Here is an 18,538-nt window from a genome sequence, read left to right as displayed (position 1 = left end):
TGCTGTAAAATTCAGTGTGCTGTAATATTCAGGTTTCTGTAATGATCAGCGTGCTGTGACATTCAGGGGAGGGGGAGTGCATGAAAAATGTGTAATTCAATGCAGAGAGGTGAGTGCTAAAAACTATAAAGAGTCAGGATATGGAAGCTATTTGGAGAAAATGTCATTTATTTATTTTACACAACAGATACTGAAGCATAGGCTCCGGACCTCCCGCGACCCAGTAGGATAAGTGGTTTGGAAAATGGATGGATGGATGGATGGATACTGAAGCAGTTTGAAAGCAGCATCCCATTGCACCCAGGTACTGTCCAGCAGCACCCGTAGGGGGGAGGGGGGCCTTTCTCTGCTTTCAAATATAAAGCGAAATTAAAATTTGATGAAACAGTCAGACCGTAACTCAGCTCGCTCTAAACCTGGCGGGGGCCCCGCCCTCACAGGACGTTTCCTGCAACCACAGTACAACTGGCCAACATGGGGGGAGGGCCATTTTTCACGACAGTTCAACCAAGAACCTGTCCAGGTGGGTTTAATAGGACAAACCCTGAGCACCCACACGTGAGGTGCATTCAGACTGAGCCCAGCCTCACCTCCTCGTCCGGGCAAACAGCCCTCAGCCTCCAGTGGACAGCTGTGCATGGGCACGACTCTGATGCCGCTCCTCAGCTAAGATGCCCGTCGGATCACCCCCCCCCCCTCAGTGGGGCATGCAGGGGGGGCACACAGTAAAGTGCACAGTGAGACTATAATCAAATCCACAGTGTCCCCCCCCCACCCCTAACATCCCACATGAGGATAAGGGACTGGAGCCATGCTGGCCCTGGACCAATGAGAAGTCCTCACCCACTCCATGACCTTGACCAGTGTGATGATGGAGTTGATTTCCTTACACTTAAGGGAAAAGTTGACAAATATAGCGAGCTGGATCACAGCCCCCCTCTCCTGAGCTCCACCCCCCACCCTCCGCTCCCCACACACATACACACAGAGAAATACACACAAACCTCTCACAGCATGGCTAAGGGGGTGTGCTGCAGCAACTGGGGCTCATTAGTGCACTGGGCACAACAGCTTAAGGCAAACAGTGGCGTTTACACCATGCCCCCCCACCCTCCCCATCCCCCCGGAGGGACCCACCTGCTGGCTTCCCCTCCAGCGCTGAGGGGCCCTGGCTCTCAGGCCCATGCTCTGATGCAGGATGGCAGAATGGACGCTCCTGTTTGTTTGGCTTCCTTTTCCTTTCTTGGGAGAGCGAGGGACAGTGCAGCTTCGCCCGGCCGCTGTGAGCACTCATCTGGAGTCCTGATAGGCTGAGCAGGTCCCAGCAAGCAGCTGCTCCAGCCAATGAGGTGACAAGTTCCAGCATGGAAGAGCCCGCTGCCTAGCAACCAGCAGAGGAGGAGGAGGAGCAGCAACAGGGGGGAGATGGGAGCAGCACTCTCGCATTGGAGCGTCCAGTACCGCACAAGCCTTGGGGGGGGGTGCGGGGGGGGGGGGGCGGGGTGCAGGGAGGGGGGGGTGCGGAGAGTGTGGTATGCTGCAGGGAGAAACAGCTGCTCCATCACAAAGCACTTTCAGGAAGCAAGTTTGATGTGAAGTGAAAACACTGTAAAATACATATGGGGTCACACGTCCTAGTTGTATACATTCTTCTCAAAATCCCTGCACCAAGAATTCTTTCATTTTACACACTTTATATCTATTAAGAAATATTAAGCTTTACCTGTCTTCTGCTGTATATAACTGATGTTCTGAGAAGAACATTTGGCACAGGGTTATGATGAGATTATTAATACTGATGATCCTGTGTGCTTGGTTAACCTCCCCCCCCCCATTGGAGGTGCCTGCAGGAGACTGAAGCAGCAGATATGTCTGTCTGTGCCACTGACGGCGACCTGTCACTAATGTGCAGTCTGTGCAGTGGATTTGCAGTCCGTGCAGTGGATTTGCAGTCTATGATGTTGGTCTGTTCATGTGGTCTGTGTCACTGATGTGTGGGCTGTGAGGTGGATGTGTGGGCTGTGAGGTGGATGTGTGGGCTGTGAGGTGGATGTGCGATCTGTGAGGTGGATGTGCGATCTGTGAGGTGGATGTGCGATCTGTGAGGTGGATGTGTGGGCTGTGAGGTGGATGTGCGATCTGGGAGGTGGATGTGTGGGCTGTGAGGTGGATGTGCGATCTGTGAGGTGGATGTGTGGGCTGTGAGGTGGATGTGCGATCTGTGAGGTGGATGTGTGGGCTGTGAGGTGGATGTGCGATCTGGGAGGTGGATGTGTGGGCTGTGAGGTGGATGTGCGATCTGTGAGGTAGATGTGTAGGCTGTGAGGTGGATGTGTGGGCTGTGAGGTGGATGTGTGATCTGTGAGGTGGATGTGCGATCTGTGAGGTGGATGTGCGATCTGTGAGGTGGTGTGCGATCTGGGAGGTGGATGTGTGGGCTGTGAGGTGGATGTGCGATCTTTGAGGTGGATGTGTGGGCTGTGAGGTGGATGTGTAGGCTGTGAGGTGGACGTGCGATCTGGGAGGTGGATGTGTGGGCTGTGAGGTGGATGTGCGAACTGTGAGGTAGATGTGTAGGCTGTGAGGTGGATGTGTGGGCTGTGAGGTGGATGTGCGATCTGGGAGGTGGATGTGGGGGCTGTGAGGTGGATGTGCGATCTGTGAGGTGGATGTGTGGGCTGTGAGGTGGATGTGCGATCTGTGAGGTGGATGTGCGATCTGGGAGGTGGATGTGTGGGCTGTGAGGTGGATGTGCGATCTGGGAGGTGGATGTGCGATCTGTGCAGTGGATGTGCGATCTTTCAGGTGGATGTGTGGGCTGTGAGGTGGATGTGCAGTCTGTGAGGTGGATGTGTGCTCTGTGTCACTGATGTTCAATGTTCAAGGTAATTTATTGTGATCAGCAGCGGTGTGTACATACATAGTGAGATAAGACAACGTTTCTCCGTAGACTGTGATGCAACATAATACAACATATAACAGATACAGTGGGCACAAGGACAAAAACACTAGTGCAACAATATACGATGCAGAGCTTTCTGTACACATATTTTAAATATAACCAGCATAATGAAGAGCATGTTGAACATCAATTACTGATGATGCTTTTGGTGGTCTTAAGGCATGTTGGGACAACTGCCTGACTTAGGGAGGTGCTGAATACATCACTGAGGACATCAGCCAGCTGATCTGCACACTCTAAGTACCTGGTCAAGTATGCTGACAGGATCCAAAACTAAAAGGTTAATTCTGGATAGTGTTCTCCTCACTGCAGCACTAAACAGACAGATTATCTGCTCATCAGGGGGAAGGGTGCACTTCCTAGCAGCCTCACTGTTGAGTGCATCAAAACGTGCATGAATGACAAAAGTCATTCAGGATGTCAAGGAAGGAAGAGTGTTTGTCACAGACAGGGATAGCTGGTCTGTAGTCTGTGATAGTCTGGATGCCCTTTGTGCATCCCTGAAGTCCTAAAAGTACCTTTGGATATTCAGGGCATATGCATGTTTTGCTCTTCTGATTATCCTCAACAGGTTGCCTCTTGCTGTTCTGGGGATGGCTTTATCTCCAGATCTGAAGGCCACATCTCTGGCGTTTGATATCTGCCAGACCTCTGCAGACATGCAGGGGTTTTGGTTGGCTATTGTGGTCACTTCCTCAGTGAATTTGCCGATATAGTCTGTTACAGCAGCTGTGTACTCCTGCACATCAACACGGAGCTCCTGAGTGGCTGCCTCCTTAAGTACTGACCAGTCTGTGCACTCGAAACCGTCCTGGAGACTGCTCCCACAGGCCACACTCTGATGCTCCTCTCTACTGGTTTAGTATGTTTGAGCAGTGATGTATATGCCGGAATGATTTTTTCGCTTTATAAGCGTCTTTAAGGTTGGTGTAAACCTAGTCTAAGCACCTTCACATGCTGGTGGAATCTAAGTAGAACTGACTTCAGGTTTACATGATTAAAGTCACCAGCGATGATGAAGACCCCTTCAGGGTGAGCAGTCTGCAAGTTACTTACAGTGTCATATAGTTCCACTAGCGCCAGGTTAGCATTAGTGCTAGGTGGTAGGTACATAGCAAACACAACAACCGAACTGAACTCCTTTGGCAGATAGAAAGGTCAACATTTCACTGCTATAAACTCCACCATCATGGTGCAATGACATGAAATTACCTTTGCGTTCATGCTCCATTCATTGTTGATATAACTGCACAGTGCATCGGCCCTTTTCTTACTGCACTCTGACTTGTCCCTGTCTGCACAGAACAATGAGCAGCCAGTGAGCTGCACCGCGGAGTCCGGAAGGATGTCATGCAACCATGTTTTGGTGAAAATAAAACACAACAGTCCTTCATCTCCCTTTACGTAGTTTGCTGGAGCTTTAGGTGATCCATCTTGCTCTCCAGTGAGTGGATGGCACATCCAGACAATGATACAGTCAAGGAACACTGATGATGACATAAGACATTTAGCACCAAATTGGAACATGGAAAGGCTGCTACGCATATGTCTGCTTGCACCGCCATCTTGCTTTCTTGGAATCTTGCCTGCCATGTGCGGACAAAGCCAAGGGCAAGCGGTCTGTAAGGTGGATGTGCAATCTGTGAGGCTGGTGTTCGGTCTGTAAGGTGGATGTGCAATCTGTGAGGCTGGTGTTCGGTCTGTAAGGTGAATGTGCAATCTGTGAGGCTGGTGTTCGGTCTGTAAGGTGGATGTGCAATATGTGAGGCTGGTGTTCGGTCTGTAAGGTGGATGTGCAATCGGTGAGGCTGGTGTTCGGTCTGTAAGGTGGATGTGCAATCTGTGAGGCTGGTGTTCGGTCTGTAAGGTGGATGTGCAATCTGTGAGGCTGGTGTTCGGTCTGTAAGGTGGATGTGCAATATGTGAGGCTGGTGTTCGGTCTGTAAGGTGGATGTGCAATCGGTGAGGCTGGTGTTCGGTCTGTAAGGTGGATGTGCAATCTGTGAGGCTGGTGTTCGGTCTGTAAGGTGGATGTGCAATCTGTGAGGCTGGTGTTCGGTCTGTAAGGTGGATGTAAAACCTGTGAGGTGTATATGCAGTCTGCGAGGCAAATGTGGTGTCTGTCTTACTGATGGATGGTCTGTGAGGTGGGTGTGTGTTCTATGCGACATGATGTACAGTCTGAGTTGTGGACATGCAGTCTGCGCGGTGCAGTCTGTGTCATTGATGTGAGGATTGTGATGCAGATGTGCAGTCTCTGAAATGGATGTGGGGTCTGTGAGGCAAATGTAGTGTGTGAGGCGGATGTACAGTCTGCGTCACTGATGAGCAATCTGCGCCTCCGTTGCTCTCCGAAAAGCATTAGCAGCCCCTTTCTTCAGCAGCAGCATTTCTGCTCCTTACCAGGGCTGCAGGCTGTCATTTCCTTACACATACAATTACTCCGGCATGATAAAAATAGCCCTCCCCATTTTCTCCTCCCCGGTCTCACTTCTGAAATCTGAATCTAATTTTAATCTTAAACTCATTAGCAGGCCTGGCACTCTGCCAGCATGCAAAGCTTTTGCTGCTGTCCTTTTTCAGCTGACTGACATATTGTCATATATCCATTTTTAAGATTAACATGTACAGACATTTTGTTGTTGTTACGTCCTGCCTACATGCCCCTCCTATTTCTCCCTAGTGTGGCTGTAATGAGCCACGCCTGCTATACATTAATCTTACCTCTTGTTCCTGCCCTTGTGTAGTGCACTCCAGCTACCTCTCGTTCTGCTCCCTTGTTAGCCTCTGTATAAAGGTACTTCCCAGTCCTGTGTTCCCCAAACCTGACAATAATGTTGTTGTTCCTGTCTGCTTTGGTTTCTGGTTGCCCTCGCTTTTGTTTGGTTGCCCCATGATCTAGCTTGTTTCTGTTCCGTTCTCAGTAAATAAATCGTGTTGTGTTTCGTTCAACTCCTGTGCTGGGTCGTTCATCCTGCTCTACACAACGGTATGTACATGTAACTGTTGTTGACACCAATCACTTTCTTAACATGTAAGCAAAATGAATTTGGCGTTTAATTCATTAGAGTTTCAAAATTTTAAAAGTATTATATAAAACATGCAATTGTTTTGTTTGTGTTTCTTAACTAAATCTAGTTGGCCGATATGGCCCCAGTTTGGCTTAAAAAACTATACATGCATTTTAGGTTTTAACACACTTGCTGATAACTTCCCATAATAAACCATCCATCCATCCCTCCCTCCATATCTCCCTCCTCTCATCCTGCTCAGGGTTACATCCTGAAAGTCAGAGGAATCCAGCGATGTACCCAACATGAAGAAGCTGTGGTTACTGCCATCGCATCTTCCTACAAACATACATGCTCGTGAATGGAAGCTGTTCCCAAAGAGCCATATTTTATGCTTTTTGCTTTTAATGCATATTTATCATTACTTTGACAGACAAATCCTCAGGACGTACTCAGTGATCTCAGCTCAGGACTCAGCTCAGGACATACTCAGTGATCAACATCACCCAGCTCAGGACGTACTCAGTGATCAACATCACCAAGCTCAGGACGTACTCAGTAGTCAACATCACCCAGCTCAGGACGTACTCAGTGATCAACATCACCCAGCACAGGACATACTCAGTGATCAACATCACCCAGCTCAGGACGTACTCAGTGATCAACATCACCAAGCTCAGGACGTACTCAGTAGTCAACATCACCCAGCTCAGGACGTACTCAGTGATCAACATCACCCAGCACAGGACATACTCAGTGATCAACATCACCCAGCTCAGGACGTACTCAGTGATCAACATCACCAAGCTCAGGACGTACTCAGTAGTCAACATCACCCAGCTCAGCACATACTCAGTGATCAACATCACCCAGCTCAGGACGTACTCAGTGATCAACATCACCCAGCTCAGGACGTACTCAGTGATCAACATCACCCAGCTCAGGACATACTCAGTGATCAACATCACCCAGCTCAGGACGTACTCAGTGATCAACATCACGCAGCTCCGGACATACTCAGTGATCAACATCACCCAGCTCAGGTCATACTCAGTGATCAACATCACCCAGCACAGGACATACTCAGTGATCAACATCACGCAGCTCCGGACATACTCAGTGATCAACATCACCCAGCTCAGGTCATACTCAGTGATCAACATCACCCAGCTCAGGACGTACTCAGTGATCAACATCACCAAGCTCAGGACGTACTCAGTAGTCAACATCACCCAGCTCAGGACATACTCAGTGATCAACATCACCCAGCTCAGGACGTACTCAGTGATCAACATCACCCAGCTCAGGACGTACTCAGTGATCAACATCACCCAGCTCAGGACATACTCAGTGATCAACATCATGCAGCTCAGGACATACTCAGTGATCAACATCACGCAGCTCCGGACATACTCAGTGATCAACATCACCCAGCTCAGGTCATACTCAGTGATCAACATCACCCAGCTCAGGACATACTCAGTGATCAACATCACGCAGCTCAGGACATACTCAGTGATCAACATCACGCAGCTCCGGACATACTCAGTGATCAATATCACGCAGCTCAGGACATACTCAGTGATCAACATCACCCAGCACAGGACATACTCAGTGATCAACATCACGCAGCTCCGGACATACTCAGTGATCAACATCACCCAGCTCAGGTCATACTCAGTGATCAACATCACCCAGCTCAGGTCATACTCAGTGATCAACATCACCCAGCACAGGACATACTCAGTGATCAACATCACGCAGCTCCGGACATACTCAGTGATCAACATCACCCAGCTCAGGACGTACTCAGTGGTCAACATCACCCAGCTCAGAACATACTCAGTGATCAATATCACGCAGCTCAGGACATACTCAGTGATCAACATCACCCAGCACAGGTCATACTCAGTGATCAACATCACGCAGCTCCGGACATACTCAGTGATCAACATCACCCAGCTCAGGTTATACTCAGTGATCGACATCACCCAGCTCAGGACATACTCAGTGATCAACATCACCCAGCTCAGGTCATACTCAGTGATCAACATCACCCAGCTCAGGTCATACTCAGTGATCAACATCACCCAGCTCAGGTCGTACTCAGTGATCAACATCACCCAGCTCAGGACGTACTCAGTGATCAACATCATCCAGCTCAGGTCATACTCAGTGATCAACATCACCCAGCTCAGGTCATACTCAGTGATCAACATCACCCAGCTCAGGTCATACTCAGTGATCAACATCACCCAGCTCAGGACATACTCAGTGATCAACATCACCCAGCTCAGGACGTACTCAGTGATCAACATCATCCAGCTCAGGACGTACTCAGTGATCAACATCATCCAGCTCAGGTCATACTCAGTGATCAACATCACCCAGCTCCGGACATACTCAGTGATCAACATCACCCAGCTCAGGACGTACTCAGTGATCAACATCACCCAGCTCAGGTCGTACTCAGTGATCAACATCACCCAGCTCAGGACGTACTCAGTGATCAACGTCACCCAGCATTCTGCCTGTTCAGGAGGATGAATGTAGGATTTAACCTAAGACACCACCGGCCAGAGAGCATCACCACCTACAAAACACGATTCCACACCAGCTTCTTCCCAGCCACAGTTAGACTGATGGCTTAGGACATTAAGTCCAGTAAATACAGCCCCCCCACTCCCCCATGGACATTACCTGGACAGTTAGAGTAGCACTTCAAAGACGCAATCAGACACATCAGAGGACTACAACCTCACTTTCATTCTGTGTTTCCTCTTAGTTAGTCAAATAACTCTCTCAGTGCAATAGCCTAACAAACATCTGCAATATTCCACTTTTATATATCACATACTGTCTTATTATTATTTCTGTGAAATAATTCACTCATCCACCCAGGCCATGAACTCTGTGTCCTGTATCTGCATCTGTTCACAGTGTGAGTGCTTGTCTGTCTTTGCTAATTGACAGCGCGTGTGTTATTCATAGCAGTGGGTGTCGCGTGAGTGGCGTTTCTGCCGCCATGCCTTCGCTAAAACACCCGCGAGGTAATATTACCTAACGTCGGTAACATTAACTCGGAAAAGGACAGTTGCCCCTGAGCTTTGCTCGGTCGCCAATCGGGACCGGGGGACGTTTTCTGCTTTTCTCCTGCTCCGGCAGTAGCCTGCCTTCAGAGGGTTGTTTGTGGTTTTCCAGCCGCCCAAGAGCGATTTCGCTTTACTTCGCTTTACTTTAACTTTACATGGTTCAGTAGGAAGTTATTCTCTGGTAAGTATTAGTTATTATGGTTTTTATCATTCTGACCCTATCGGATAATTCAAAAGTTCCATTTTAACATAAGCATTAATTGTACTGGGCACTTTATTGTATTAACTAATTCAATTAAAGTTCAAATACTCTGTATAAATATAGTGGGCGGGGAATAAGGGTCGGGGTCATCATGAGATAGTTAATGATGGGCAGCTCAGTGTCGTGTTTGCAAGGTGTTTGCCCTTCTGGATGCGAAAGATGTAGGCAAGTGGACTCACTCATGGTCAAGGTTTGTGACCTTGAGGAGCACCTGGTACTCACTCAACACAAAAGAGAGTTAGAGGAGACAGTTAGTACGCCTTTTAGGTAGCTAGTGTGTACGGCACAAGAGAGGCGGGGGGAGAATGACGGGCAGAGAGGCTGAGAGAGCTGGGTGGCCGTAGGTCATAGACGTAAGAAAGGGTTACACACTTTGCAGAGGCGCCATCACCTGAACTGACTGTGTCAAACCGCTTTCAGATGCTTCCAGTTTTCGAGCCGGAAGAGACACGCAGGTGGGCCTGTGGGCACTGAGGAGCCCAGGAAGGGGGAGCTTGTGGCAGTGGGGAATTCAATTATTAGAGGTTCAGACAGTTATGTGTGAACACGTGATAGAGGGTCCCATACGGTGTCTTGCCTGCCTAGTGACCAGGTAGGGGACCTTCTGGAGCGTGTGAGCAGGCTTTTGGCCCCAGCTGGCGTGGATCCAGTGGTCATGGTGCATGTTCTGCAAGTCACAGATAAGCTTAGAAGCAGAACATCCACAGAGGTATTCTCTGGAACACTTCCCATGCCACGTGCAAGCCAGGCTAAGTTAGCTGAGATATGGGGATTAAATGTGTGGCTAAAAGGGTGGTGTAGGAAAGAGGGGTTTAGGTTTATGGGGCATTGGAGGACCTTCTGGAACAGGTGGGACCTGTTCAAGCCTGATGGGTTGCATTTGAACCAGAGGGGAACCAGTGTATTTGGGAGATGTATGTGTAGAGTAGTTGAGGAATGTTTAAACTAGGGACTGGGGGGGCAAGGAGGTTAGTTATGAATAAAGGTGCTGGGAGACGGAAATCCCCAATTACTATTAAAAGAGGACCTATAAAAGGCCTACCCTTTGTGGTCTGTATTTAAACGCTAGGAGAATTAGAAACAAAATTCTTGATTTAGAGGCTTTAATTTCATCAGACTCTTACGACATTACAGGAATAACTGAAACATGGATGAGTGACAGTCATGGAGAAGGATATAATATGGATGGTTATACGTTGTTCCGTAGAGACCGGATAGGCAGGAAGGGAGGTGGTGCTGCAGTTTATGTAAAAGAAAACTTACAGGCAAGAGATCTCACTGATAAATACTCAAATAGCCTAATTGTCAGGGTTTGTTATACAGCACCTAATGTAGCTGCAGAGGAAAGCAGAATGTTACATCAGGATTATGAGTAATAAAAATTATGTGGTGGTTATGGGTGATGTTAATCTACCTGGGATACAGTGGGACACAGTCTCTGGCTCTTCCGTAAATGAACTCGAGATGGTGGAATTAGTCCAGGATTGTTTTTCTACTCAGTTTGTTAATACCCCTATGAGAGAAGAAGCCTTTCTTGATGTTGTTTTCTCTAATAACCAGAATAGGATTGGAAAAGTAGAGGTTTTAGAACCACTGGACGGTAGTGATCATAGCATGGTTAAATTCGAGGTTAATTTTATTGTCCAAAGAGCAAAGTCCAAAACAAAAGTATACAATGTTAGGAAGGCTAACTTTAATGGTACACTGTAAGAAATGGCAGTGAATTTGACATTAAAACCATGTAAAATCACTACAGAAAAGTATAGTAAACCCAAAAACACAATTTTCCTGCTTCAATCACAGCGGACTTTTGTAAACTATTAAATATAATATTTTTGTTATATGTACAACATTAATGTGTGATTATAATCAAATTTATTTGTTAAAACTACAAATACTGGGAACAAAAACAGTGAAATACTTTAATACTTATAACAAAACAATTTTGTTAATTTGACGTGTAAATATTGTAAAAATTATAGTTTTAGTCAGTTGTTTTTCAAAAATACAAGAATTATATGTAAGTCACTTTTCAAGTTTATACTGTAGGCATTTACTGGGCCTACTTTTAACATGATCATGAAATGATGCAAATTCAGGTATAAGACTAATAAAAATGTTTTCACAGAAGATGTGAACCTGAGAGGTTGCCTCTCTATTTATAGGCTATATAAAAATATACAATTATAATTGTTTACATTATGTGTTTTTTTTAATCATTCGGGCTATTTGCAGCCTATTGTTGAGTAACCTATAAGAAATTATCATTTAACGCCTAAGTAATGCTTCTGTTCAGTCATAATGCTTGTATTCTTTATGTTTCTTTTAATGACAATGTGATACTTAGACTAGACTACTGTTTTGGGTTATGTTAGCAATGTCTCATTATTACAGGCTAAACAAACTTACAATGCCACCTATAGGATTTCTATGGTGCCTCCTCTTCACAGAGCTGTAGGTCACTCTGCTGCACTGAGTGCGCCTAATTTTGAATGTGCATCTGATGCTCGTCTCTGATTGGATAATGACGTGAGGGCGGGAGCACGCACCATTTGCAGAGTGGAGAAGGAGAAAACAGAAAACGTCGAAGTCTTTAGGACAAATTACAAACATACGATTTGAATTTTCTTTTGATGATCTGTGTTTGTTCATCAGAAAGTTTGCACGGTAAGTTTAATATTTTGGCGACTTTTTTTCGAGAAAAAAACATCACAAGCACCAGTTGATACTCAGACCAATGCTTGATAACTTAGCGCTAGCATGCTAGTTCAGCGAAAAAGCACGGGCAAACTTTTGAAATACTAAAAATGATCACCTGCGTCTTTTGTAAAAAGATATTGGTCACATTAAGAGGCTATGTACTACATTGCAGAGTGCATAGGAATGAGCCTTGTTGTCTTTTTAAATGTGTTGGCGCCAGTTGCAGTCAAACATTCACCACTTACTCTGCTTTCAAGGGGCATTTTTATCGTGTGCACAATGCACCTGCACTTCAAGCTGCTCCTAAAGCTCTTGTTGCAGATTTAAAATGTGCTGTTTCATTATGTGCCCGCCATTTTCAAACAGTGAAAGAGCTAGTGTCCCACTTAAATGATCATATTGCAGAGGGCAGGTCTGTGTCATGTCCAGTAAGTGGTTGTAAGCATGTGTTTACAAAAAAGTCATCATTTACTTCTCACATGTGTAGGAAGCATAAAGCATGTTCCCCAGATGGTATTGATGACATGTACAAGAAATCTCGCCCTCAGTCCCTAAATGACGGTACAGAATATTCAGAAAACACACATGAAGCCATGCCATCTGCTAGTTCAGCCAGTGATATGCCAGAAAATGATAGTCAGTCTTTTCTCAGAAACATGTGTCTCTTTTACCTTAAACTGCAAGGACAGCTGCTAATTCCTGCCTCTACCATACAGAGTATTGCTGAGGAAATGCAGAATGTGCACGAATTGGGTCAAGCCTACACAATAAATAAGGTAAGTTGTTTACTAAAAAATGAAATGAGCCTATCAGATGAAGCTGTCACTAAAATCTGTGACTGCATTAAAGAGTCAGATTTGTTCTCTGCTTGCCATCAAGGACAATTAGGAACAACACACACCAGAAATCAAACATTCAAAAAAATGTTTAAATACACAGAACCCAAGAAAGTGCCATTGGGAATGGATGAAAACATGATAGAAAAATTTGCTTACTACATACCAATGGGAGAAACTCTGAAGAGCTTTTTAGAGTCACAGTTATGGAAGAATACACTGTCACAACAGTTTGGGGGTCCTGATGTAGAGATTTTTAAGGATTTATATGATGGAAAAAATTTCAAATGTCACCAGTTCTTTAATGAAAACCCTGAAAGCCTCAAACTGATTTTGTTCCAAGATTCATTTGAGGTAGTGAATCCCCTGGGTTCTGCTAAAAAGATGCACAAACTTCTTGCAGTCTATCTGTCATTAGCAAATTTACCCATTCATTTGCGTTCAAATACAGATAATATGTTTTTAGTCTTGTTGTGTGTTGAGAATGACTTCAAGCGTTTTGGAATAACCAAAGTTTTTTCAGAGTTGTTGGAAGATCTGAAATCTTTGGAAACAGATGGATTAGATGTAGATGGAGAAACAGTAAAAGGGGGTCTTTACTGTATTGCTGGGGACAACTTGGGTTCTCATTGCATAGGAGGGTTTACAGAAAACTTCAGCTGCTCTCAATATTTCTGCAGGTACTGTGAAGTAACACGAAGTGAGTTTTATGCTGATCCGAATGCCTGTGGTCCTCCACGCACTCCGGAAACGTATGACGCAGCTGTTGCTGATCTCCAGGCTGAAACTATCCAAGACGTTAGAGGAATAAAGGTAAACTCCATCTTCAATACCCTTCAGTCTTTTCACGTATCCCAGCCTGGTCTCCCACCTTGTCTAGGTCATGACCTCTTTGAAGGAGTTGTGTCATATGATCTAGCACTGTACCTGAAGAACATTATAAAAAATAAAAAATGGTTCACATACTCCCTTTTAAACAGGCGCATTAAACAGTTTAAATATAAAGGATCCGAAGCACTTACAAAGCCATGTACTGTCAAACCTGACGGATCCAAATTATCAGGGCAAGCCGTTCAAAACTGGAACCTTTTGAGATTGCTGCCAGTTTTGATTGGTGACAAAGTGAAAAACCATGAGGATGAAGTATGGCAGTTAGCTCTCCAGTTAAAAGACATTGTGGATCTTATTTGTGCTCAGAGCATTTCCTTGTCCCAGATAGCATTTGCTGACATTTTGATCCAAGAGTATTTGGAGATGAGAAAGATGTTGTTTCCTGAAATTCAACTAAAACCCAAGCACCACTATTTGCGCCATTATTCAGCACTGTTGTTGAAATTTGGTCCATTGATGAGGTTATGGACGCTTAGGTTTGAATGTAAACACAGTTATTTTAAAAGATGTGCCAGACACTTGAAAAGCTTCAAAAATATTTGTCAAACTTTGTCAACACGTCATCAGATGTATCAGGCTTATCTTTTAGCTGGGCAAGAATGCCGTGAACTGCTGCAAGTGAAGGAGAGCTGTGTGTTTTATCCCAACCTCTACAGTGACACTATTCAGCATGCAGTCAGGGAGTTAGCTTTTTCAGAAAGCAATACCACAGTTACCACAGACATTCACTACAAGGGTACTGCATATAAAAAGGGACAGTTTCTTGTGTACAGAAATGACGAGTGTATGGAGTTTGGTGAACTTCTACTCATCTTGATTCAAAATGACACATCTGTGTATGTTCTGATGGATATCCACAAAGGCATCTTCCTCTTAGAATACCATCTGTATTCTGTGACACAGGACAGTCTTGGGTTACAGTGTATTAACATTAATGACCTGCCTGACTTCTATCCTTTGGTATCATACATTCTTGAAGGACACCGAGTCATTCCACTAAAGCACAGTATTGTGGCAAAATAACGTCCAATTAATAGCTCACTTCTCACTGTAAATAGTTTAACATTAATATAAGTGTTACCTGATCCATACCCTGCTCCATTAAGTGTATGAACTCTATGTGATTTTCTAATTTGTTTGGTGGTGGCATTTCTTCTTCAGTGCAAATATGAGTGACTCAGGGCGAACCTTCCTAGATGTCGCCATTACGGAAGTCCTACCAGAACTTCAAGCAGTGAACAAAAACATCCTGGAAGAGCACTTGCAGTCCATCGGAGTTGAGACAAGTGATGATCTACGCTTCGTAACGGAGGCAGATTTGATGACAGCATTAAGACCTGTACAAGCGAGAAAGCTTCTTTCTGCTTGGAAACAGAAATGTAAGTAAAAACAACAGACAACTATTCAAAATCAAAAGTAGAGATGGTCATGGACAGACATACAGTGTGAATCATAATTGTATTTTTTTTTTGCAATTTAAAAGACCAAACTCCAGAGAACAGCTTGCTATCATCTGTGGAAGCCTCACCCACCCAGTCGCTGTCATTGCTCTCTGTTTCACCCCAAAGTCTATCATCAACCTCTTCCAGCAGCCCAGGACGTGACATACATTGGGATGACAACTTCGAAATTCCATGGAGTAAACTTCCTGCAGAAGTTATGCATTTTCTTGAGAGGGGGAAAAGGCCTCGGCCAAAACTGAGGAGGCAAATGGTCCGGATTGTTGTGACTGAGATGATGGAAAAATGCCCTCATGTAGGTAGAAAACATTCAATTGACGTTGCAAAAAAAATGGTAGCAAAATATCCCAATTCTCTGCAAGATGTCATAGAGGGTGATATTGTTGGTGCAGGCTACCTTTCCCTTGTCAAACAGTTGCAGAACAGAATTGAAAATGTAAGGCGCACTTCAACACCCAAAATAAGAAAAAGAAAACATCAGACTGACTCAGACCACACAGACGAGATCCCATTAGAAGAAAGAGCAGCAATGCAGGATACATATGGGTGCCTTAAATGGAATGTAGAATTTCTGCCTCTTGAAGAAACTCCAGAGAGCCAACAGCAAAAGATGGAGAAACTCAAGGTGATGTTCCAACAAGCTGACGCCAATCCAGAAGAGGTAAAAAGTCTAATGAAGTCCACTTATTACACACAGCGTCAACATGTCAATCAGGGGAAAAGTATCAAATGCCTTAGAGAGGAGTGGCCATTTTGGTTTGATGAACTTGGCATGTCGGTCCACTTCAAGGAACTTACTGGGATTGACCTCAAAAAGACATTCACACGAAATTTGGACTTGAAGGGGAAAAGGCTTCTGGAGTACATGACCACAGTTGCTGTCAGCAAAAGCAAGACGTTCCTTCAGACTTATGCAAGGCTTCAGAGGATACGGGGACCGCAGAGTGGCTGCTCAGATGATGTGAAAGAGATGGTCCTGCTTCTGCTCAGCTACTTTGATGAGAAGGAGGAGTACATGCTTTTCCATGTTGAAGATACATGTCTGGCAGATGAGGTACAACTGGAGCAAGTGCCTCTGACACCCACTATTATTGTGTGTGGTAAGTCTGTTTCATAGCTCTCTTTTTTTTTTTTTATTGCACTTTTTATAGAATGTCATGTGACTGCTGTGCTTATTAATATAACCTGTTAAATTATTTGTTCACAGGACAGTCCTGCTATTCCTCAAGAAGATACATGCTGAGTATTGATCGGAACCTCGTCAGCACAAACATATCCTCCTTCGTTTCTGCACTGTGCCTCATGTTCGGGAGCTACTACAATTTTAACATCCATTATCCATCTGAGCTGGCTTCCACTCTGGAGTTTCTTCAGAGGTGAGCAAATAAGGCTTCTTATTTCTGGACTGATAACTGAGACTCTGGAATCTGGCTCTGATGTGGTTGGAGTTCAGGTCTGGCACTGAGTCTCGGTTCGGTTTGGACCCAGATTCAGAGTGTTTTTTTTTTTTTTTATAAAATAAGTCTGAATCCGGGTCCAAGCCTGGCCGAGACTCAGGGCTAGACCAAGGGTCAGCTGACGTCTGACTACCTATAACCTTTTGCTTTGGATTTTAAAATGCAAAAGTGTGATTTATCACTGCAAAAGATACTCGTGAAGGGTGCCAATACTTTTGACCATGCATTGTTCACTTCCCCACAGCATTTTGGTTATATTTTGTCTTGAACGTGGTGAAACCAATTGTTGTTTGTAGTTTGGCCATGACTGTGTATATATACACGTATATACTTAATTTTTATTTACTTACTTTGTACTTGTATTTTAACTGATCAATTACAAAACGCTTAATATACTTTTATGTTTTTATTCTACAGGTGTTTCTTCTGCATGAACCCAGAAAAAGGAACCAAAGTAGAGAACAAAAACTCGAAGCATCATCTCAGTGTGAACCCTCGAGTCCTCACCCTGATTCAGGATCTCGCCGACCACGAGTGGCGCTAAGCCTAAGTATTGACTCTCTGTGGACTGTTAGGTTTAAGTACACATTGTGGATTTAACAAAGTAAAACTTTTTCTGGTCGAATGCATGAAGCCAGTTCATGAATGATTCATGAAGATGTTCTTGCTTTGAAGGAATGTTCCAGTTTTGTTTGTTTTTTTTAACCATGCTGCTACTGCAGTGTTTCTAGACCACCTGTATAGGTTTGTTTCACCACAGGTGGTTTTCCTGATGTGTTTTTTGACCAAGGCCATGGTTGTGGTGACCGCAGGGTGCGTGTTGCATTGCATGGTGATTATGATAATTTTGGCACAATGTAATTTTTGTTTTAAAATCTTAACTATTTAACTTTTCCTGGTAGAGTGTCTAGCAAATGCTTTTTTCATGAACATGGTTCTTGCTTGCAGGAATGTTCAACAGCTTTATAGCTTTTGATTCAATTGTGTAGTTGATGTGCGCCTTGCATATTATGTTAGTTGGAAAAATGCATCCAACTGTTGTCATTTGCTTTATTGGCTGCAAAATAAATTTCCCAAAAGTGATATTTCTCTCGTCTTTTCTCAAGATGCATTTTTGCATGTTTAGCTATAGGAATAGCAGTAATTAGTTTGTTAATTAGGTTTATGACTAAAATTTTACATTAAAACATAAAATACAGCATGTATGTATGTATAATATACAGAGCAACTCCATTTAATATGCACAGTTTTGACGTTGTTCTACCAGTTTAAATTAGTTTTTTGTTTGATATTTCCCTGTTAATTTTACAATTTATGAATCCACAATAAGCAATTATTACATGTAAAAGATACAGGAAATAGTCTATTTATATATAACATCATTGTGTGATATTAACTTCTTTTTTTTGTAGATTTAACAGTTTTTGTGTCATTTACTGTAAATCAATTTACATATTGCATCTGTAAAGCGATCTATTGTGCTGCTGTATTTTTTACAGGACGTTCCTGGTAACCCCAGCTGCCAGCGTCTTCCTGTAAAAACAGCACTTTTTTTTTTACAGTGTATGAGACTGAAACTAGAAACTGTAAACTGGATGGAGTTAAATAGAAAAACAGCTGAAGAGGCCTGGGAATTTTTTAAAAGCACATTGTTGCAAGTGCAAGAGGACTTCCTACCTGTTTCCAACAAAACTACAACCAAAAACTGTTAAGTACTCCTATAACACCTTATTTGCATTCCTGAAAAACCTTGCATTAAGCAAATTTGCACTATAGAAACAACAGGGATTGTGATCAAAATGGTGTTGGAGCAAACACACACCTAGAAAAAATACAGGAATCTGAAAAAAATGTTAGCACAGTTTTA

At 44.2% G+C, this 18,538-nt stretch overlaps 2 protein-coding genes and 1 long non-coding RNA gene across 5 annotated transcripts in view; 2 read left to right on the top strand and 1 right to left on the bottom strand.

Annotated features, from left to right (window-relative positions):
- The window catches only part of LOC125716536 (lysine-specific demethylase 2B-like), a 46,430-nt gene extending 45,079 nt beyond the window's left edge, over window positions 1–1,351 (bottom strand). The window contains exon 1 of one of the 2 annotated variants that reach the window (XM_048988966.1): window positions 1,138–1,351. The gene's annotated coding sequence lies outside the window, so the exon portion shown is untranslated. The remainder of the gene's footprint in view (window positions 1–1,137) is intronic. The other variant, XM_048988957.1, reaches the window with a different exon arrangement.
- Window positions 1,352–2,092: 741 nt separating this feature from the next.
- LOC125723008 (uncharacterized) lies at window positions 2,093–2,802 on the top strand. Its single transcript, XR_007386705.1, has 3 exons — window positions 2,093–2,126; window positions 2,167–2,246; window positions 2,646–2,802. It is a non-coding gene; the product is annotated as an uncharacterized LOC125723008 (long non-coding RNA).
- A 9,101-nt stretch (window positions 2,803–11,903) lies between these two features.
- LOC125728199 (uncharacterized) lies at window positions 11,904–17,754 on the top strand. Of its 2 annotated transcripts, XM_049005249.1 has the most exons (7): window positions 11,904–11,994; window positions 12,744–12,803; window positions 13,544–13,676; window positions 14,916–15,133; window positions 15,238–16,314; window positions 16,422–16,590; window positions 17,089–17,754. In XM_049005249.1, exons 4-7 carry the CDS (start codon window positions 14,923–14,925, stop codon window positions 17,213–17,215), a joined length of 1,584 nt encoding a protein of 527 aa, XP_048861206.1. In that variant the 5' UTR covers window positions 11,904–11,994; window positions 12,744–12,803; window positions 13,544–13,676; window positions 14,916–14,922; the 3' UTR covers window positions 17,216–17,754. The 2 variants fall into 2 exon arrangements, with proteins under 2 accessions (XP_048861206.1, XP_048861210.1); XM_049005253.1 differs by having other exon boundaries at window positions 11,910–12,803.
- The last annotated feature ends 784 nt before the right edge of the window (window positions 17,755–18,538 follow it).

Source organism: Brienomyrus brachyistius, chromosome 2, assembly GCF_023856365.1.
Source record: "Brienomyrus brachyistius isolate T26 chromosome 2, BBRACH_0.4, whole genome shotgun sequence".
NCBI classification, from domain to species: domain Eukaryota; kingdom Metazoa; phylum Chordata; class Actinopteri; order Osteoglossiformes; family Mormyridae; genus Brienomyrus; species Brienomyrus brachyistius.
Note: the sequence above shows the minus strand (reverse complement) of the source record. Positions and strands in the feature narration are given on the sequence as shown.